Source organism: Octodon degus, unplaced genomic scaffold (genome assembly GCF_000260255.1).
Source record: "Octodon degus isolate 3935 unplaced genomic scaffold, OctDeg1.0 scaffold00072, whole genome shotgun sequence".
In the NCBI taxonomy this organism is placed as follows: domain Eukaryota; kingdom Metazoa; phylum Chordata; class Mammalia; order Rodentia; family Octodontidae; genus Octodon; species Octodon degus.
The window spans coordinates 5,219,683-5,223,388 of NW_004524648.1; the positions used below are offsets into that span (position 1 = coordinate 5,219,683).

Consider the following 3,706-nt stretch of genomic DNA (forward strand, 5'->3'; position numbering starts at 1 on the left):
AATCCCTGCTCTCCAATCTCAAGCCCACCTTCCCACTACAATCATCCAATCTAAGAGAAGTGGGACACAACACACGGAATGAAGCTCTTTCAGCTCCAAGAGCCACGCTGAAGCTGCTAAGTGTTTCTCCAACAGGGACGCAGATCTGGGAAGCAAATTCAGGCTTTACAGCACAATGCTATCAAGCACTGTTCTTGTCCCTGATGTTCATCAAACTTTTCTAGGTATGCTCCCTCTCCCAAACAAATGAAAAAAGAAAGATCACACTTACTCCTCGTTTGACTTTGACACCCAAATTCTCCTCAATGAGGTCAAAATCATCATCCTCCAGGCGGTCATCAAAAGATGCTGAAGAAAACAGGGTTACACATGGCACTGGGGAGGCCCCTTATCCATGGCGACTTCCACCCCAGCATCCCTGGCCAGAAAAGAATCTACTCACTGCGTTTTCTCTTTTTGTGGCCGACATCGTCTTCTGAGTCTCCGGAGTCGCTGCCTTCATCCTCCTCCCCCTCATCCTCATCGTCATTGATGAAGCCCTTCAGGTTTCCCTGCTCGTCCTGATCATCCAGGTTCTCCTCTTCTTCCTCTTCATCTGTGAGACATGCATGTTGGAGCCATGGAGACTTGGGAGTGGGCTGGAGGTGGGGCAGGGCTATCAGCCTAACTACAATGAACTGCTTCACCACCATAAGGAGCCCGATGTCACATGAACTCTTCTGTAGTATTATTTTTTTTTTTTTCCTTCCTGGCTCAGCCCACCCTGAGGGTGGGGCTGGTGCCTTATGTGGTGCTGGGAATCGAACTGCGGTCCTCTGAGCCTACCTAAGCAGGTGCTTTATTTTTATTTTTTTATTTTTTGGAACTGGGGATTGTACTCAGGCCCTTGCACTTGCCAGGCAAGCGCTTATTCCACTGAACTATCTCCCTGGCCCACAGGTGCTTTAGACCACTGAGCTAGGTAGCAGCCTCTAAAAGGATGTTTTTTTTTTTTTTGGTGGTACCAGGGGTTAAACTCAGGACCTTGTGCTTGCCAGCCAAGCACTTATTCCCCTGAGCTATCTACCTGGCTCCTAAAAGGATGGTTTCTTTTTTTTTTTTTGGTGGAACCGGGGATTGAACTCAGGTCCTTGCGCTTGCCAGGCCAAGTGCTTATTCCACTGAGCTATCTCCTTGGCCCTATGGTTTCTTTTCTAAATTACCATCTATTCTTTCCTTTTCTTCATATTAGGGACTAAATCCAAGACCTTCACACTGAACTATACGCAGAGTCCTTTCTTACTTTGGAGCTAGGGTCTCATAAGTTGCTTAGGCTATGCTCCAACTTTAGATGCTCCTGCTTCAGTCTCCTAGAGTATTGGCCTGGCTCATCATTTATCTTTAAGATAATTTTCTTTTTTTTTTAATTTTATTTTTTTGCGGAACCAGGGATTGAACTCAGACCCTTGCACTTGCCAGGGAAGCGCTTATTCCACTGAGCCATCTCCCCGGCCCCAAGATAATTTTCTTGTCTTCTCAAAATTGCTACCAGAGGCTTAATAGGCACTCTAAATCTATTCTCAGTTTATAAACTCAGCAGCTCTATGCCTTCTCTTAACCATAATTCTGATAACTTATATTTCCTTTTTCAACTTTAGTCATTTCATGCTTATACTCCGCTAATGATCCTTAAAGGCTGGAGTTTGCCAGAAGAATAGGAAACTGGGTGTATAAAGAATGCTAAGAAAAAAAAAAAAATGCTAAGGCCTCTTGCTAAAAGCAAGAGGCATTACATATGAATTTATTTATTGGTTAGTTAAGGTTTGCTCTTTTTCACTAATATAACTCCCCAAACAGCTGGGCTTTGTACTGTGTAAGCCACAGTGCTTTTTCAATAGCAGACACATGCTCGAAGCATTTTCTAAGAATGACTGAAAGTGTTCAAGCTGGTACCTCATGTGAAAGAACTTCTGTGCTCAACCTGAGCCTTGTATCAGTAAGAATCCAACTACCCAAAGCTTGGCAATAGTAGGGAGAACTTGAGGTTGGGGCCTCCTCACCATCGTCCTCCTCTTCCACAAATTTCTTGGGGACTCGGGGCACCACCTCGCCATCATCATTGTATTCTTCCTCTGACTCTTCAGCCTCACTTTCTACAAAATCAGACATTGAAGCAGCTTCTCACAGCCCACCTGAAAATGACTAGAGAAGACAGGGAGGTAGGGAGAGAAAAATGACACATATGATGTTACTGAAGGCTCTTAAATTTTCCCACAAAAAGCTGTAAGCCATTTGCCCTGGCCATATTCATTGATTCCATTTGGGGAGAATACAGTAGGAAGCAAATGGCTGGGGCTGGAGGTATATGCTGACTCTATCTTTTTTTTTTTTTTTTTTTTTGCGGAACCAGGGATTGAACACATGCCCCTGCACTTGCAAGGCAAGTGCTTATTCTACTGAGCCATCTCTCCAGCTCCCTGGAGGTATATGCTGATCTCAGTGGTAAAGTACTGGCTTAGTATGCTTGAGGGCCTGGGTTCAAATCTCAGAACACACAAACCACACATTTCTATTCTTTCCAGGGTTGTTTTCTTGCTTTTTGCTGTCTGTCTGTCTGTCTTGTCTTGTCTATTTGAGATACGGTCTCCCTATGCAGTTCGGGCTGGCCTTGAGCTTTGTAGCTCAGACTGTTCTCAAACTCAAAACAATCCTCCTGCCTCAGTCTCCTGAGTGCTGGGATTACAGATGTGTAACACTATGCCTGGCTCTCATGTGTACTTTAAAACATAAACACTGTTATGCTGGATTTGTATAGGCATTACTTCTTTTATCCAGAGACTTTTGCCTTAGTATTTGGAGGCAGGAATGGGCAAAAAGAGGAAAGAAACTAACACAGGGCTAATTATATAGGGAGAAATATGGTGGCAGAGATTCTGGGACTTGCTTATAGGAAGCTGAAAAACAATAAGAGCCAGTTTTCGCAAACACCTACCTATATGTTACATTTAATTACTAGCAGAGTCAGAAAGACCCCTCTCTTCGTGTACGCATGCTAGAATTAAACTTGGCTAGGCAAGCATGCTATCCAGAAAATCACTGCCCCCCCCCCCAACCAGGGATTGAACTCAGGCCCTTGCACTTGCCAGGCAAGTGCTTATTCAACTGAGCTATCTCCCTGGCCCCCCAGAAAATCAGTTTTCAATAGATGAAACCAAATCGAGCTTACCGAAGGGCTCACAAGGTAGCACAGGATGGCTTTGAATTCACAGCAATCCTCCTGCCTCAGTCTACAAGTGCTGGGATTATAGGTGTATACCACCACACCTGGCACCAGTGGAAGGAAAACGCTTATGAAGTTTGCTGGGTCTTGTGTAGTCCTCTAACAGAAGGTACCACACAAACCAGAGCACCAAGATCTCATGTTGGAACCCTAAAGCCGTCTACCGATGAGCTCAGCAATAGTTATTACCTGGTTCTGTACAATGTCCCCCCACCCCCCTTTGGTATCAGCAATTGAACGCAGGGCCCCATATCTGCCAAGCAGGCACTATATCACTGAGGTATATCCTGGCCTTTGTACGGTAGTTTATTTTATTTTTTAAAAAATTTTATTTATTTATGTGTGTGTATGTGTGTGGCCAGCTCAGCCCACCAGGGGGCGGGGCTGGCTGGCATGTGGTGCTGGGGGATTGAACCACGGTCCCTGTGCTTTGCTAAGCTTGTTCTA

General features: G+C 44.9%; 1 protein-coding gene across 2 annotated transcripts in view; it reads right to left on the reverse strand.

The window, feature by feature from the left end:
• The window catches only part of Supt6h (SPT6 homolog, histone chaperone), a 45,080-nt gene that overhangs the window by 29,477 nt on the left and 11,897 nt on the right, over positions 1-3,706 (reverse strand). The window contains exons 2-4 of one of the 2 annotated variants that reach the window (XM_004635409.2): positions 2,040-2,181; positions 443-595; positions 272-348 (exon numbers count right to left, since the gene is read on the reverse strand). In XM_004635409.2, the coding sequence (XP_004635466.1) occupies positions 272-348; positions 443-595; positions 2,040-2,148 (339 nt within the window). In that variant the 5' untranslated portion in view covers positions 2,149-2,181. Of the gene's footprint in view, positions 1-271; positions 349-442; positions 639-2,039; positions 2,182-3,706 lie in introns of those variants that run through there. The other variant, XM_023720010.1, reaches the window with a different exon arrangement.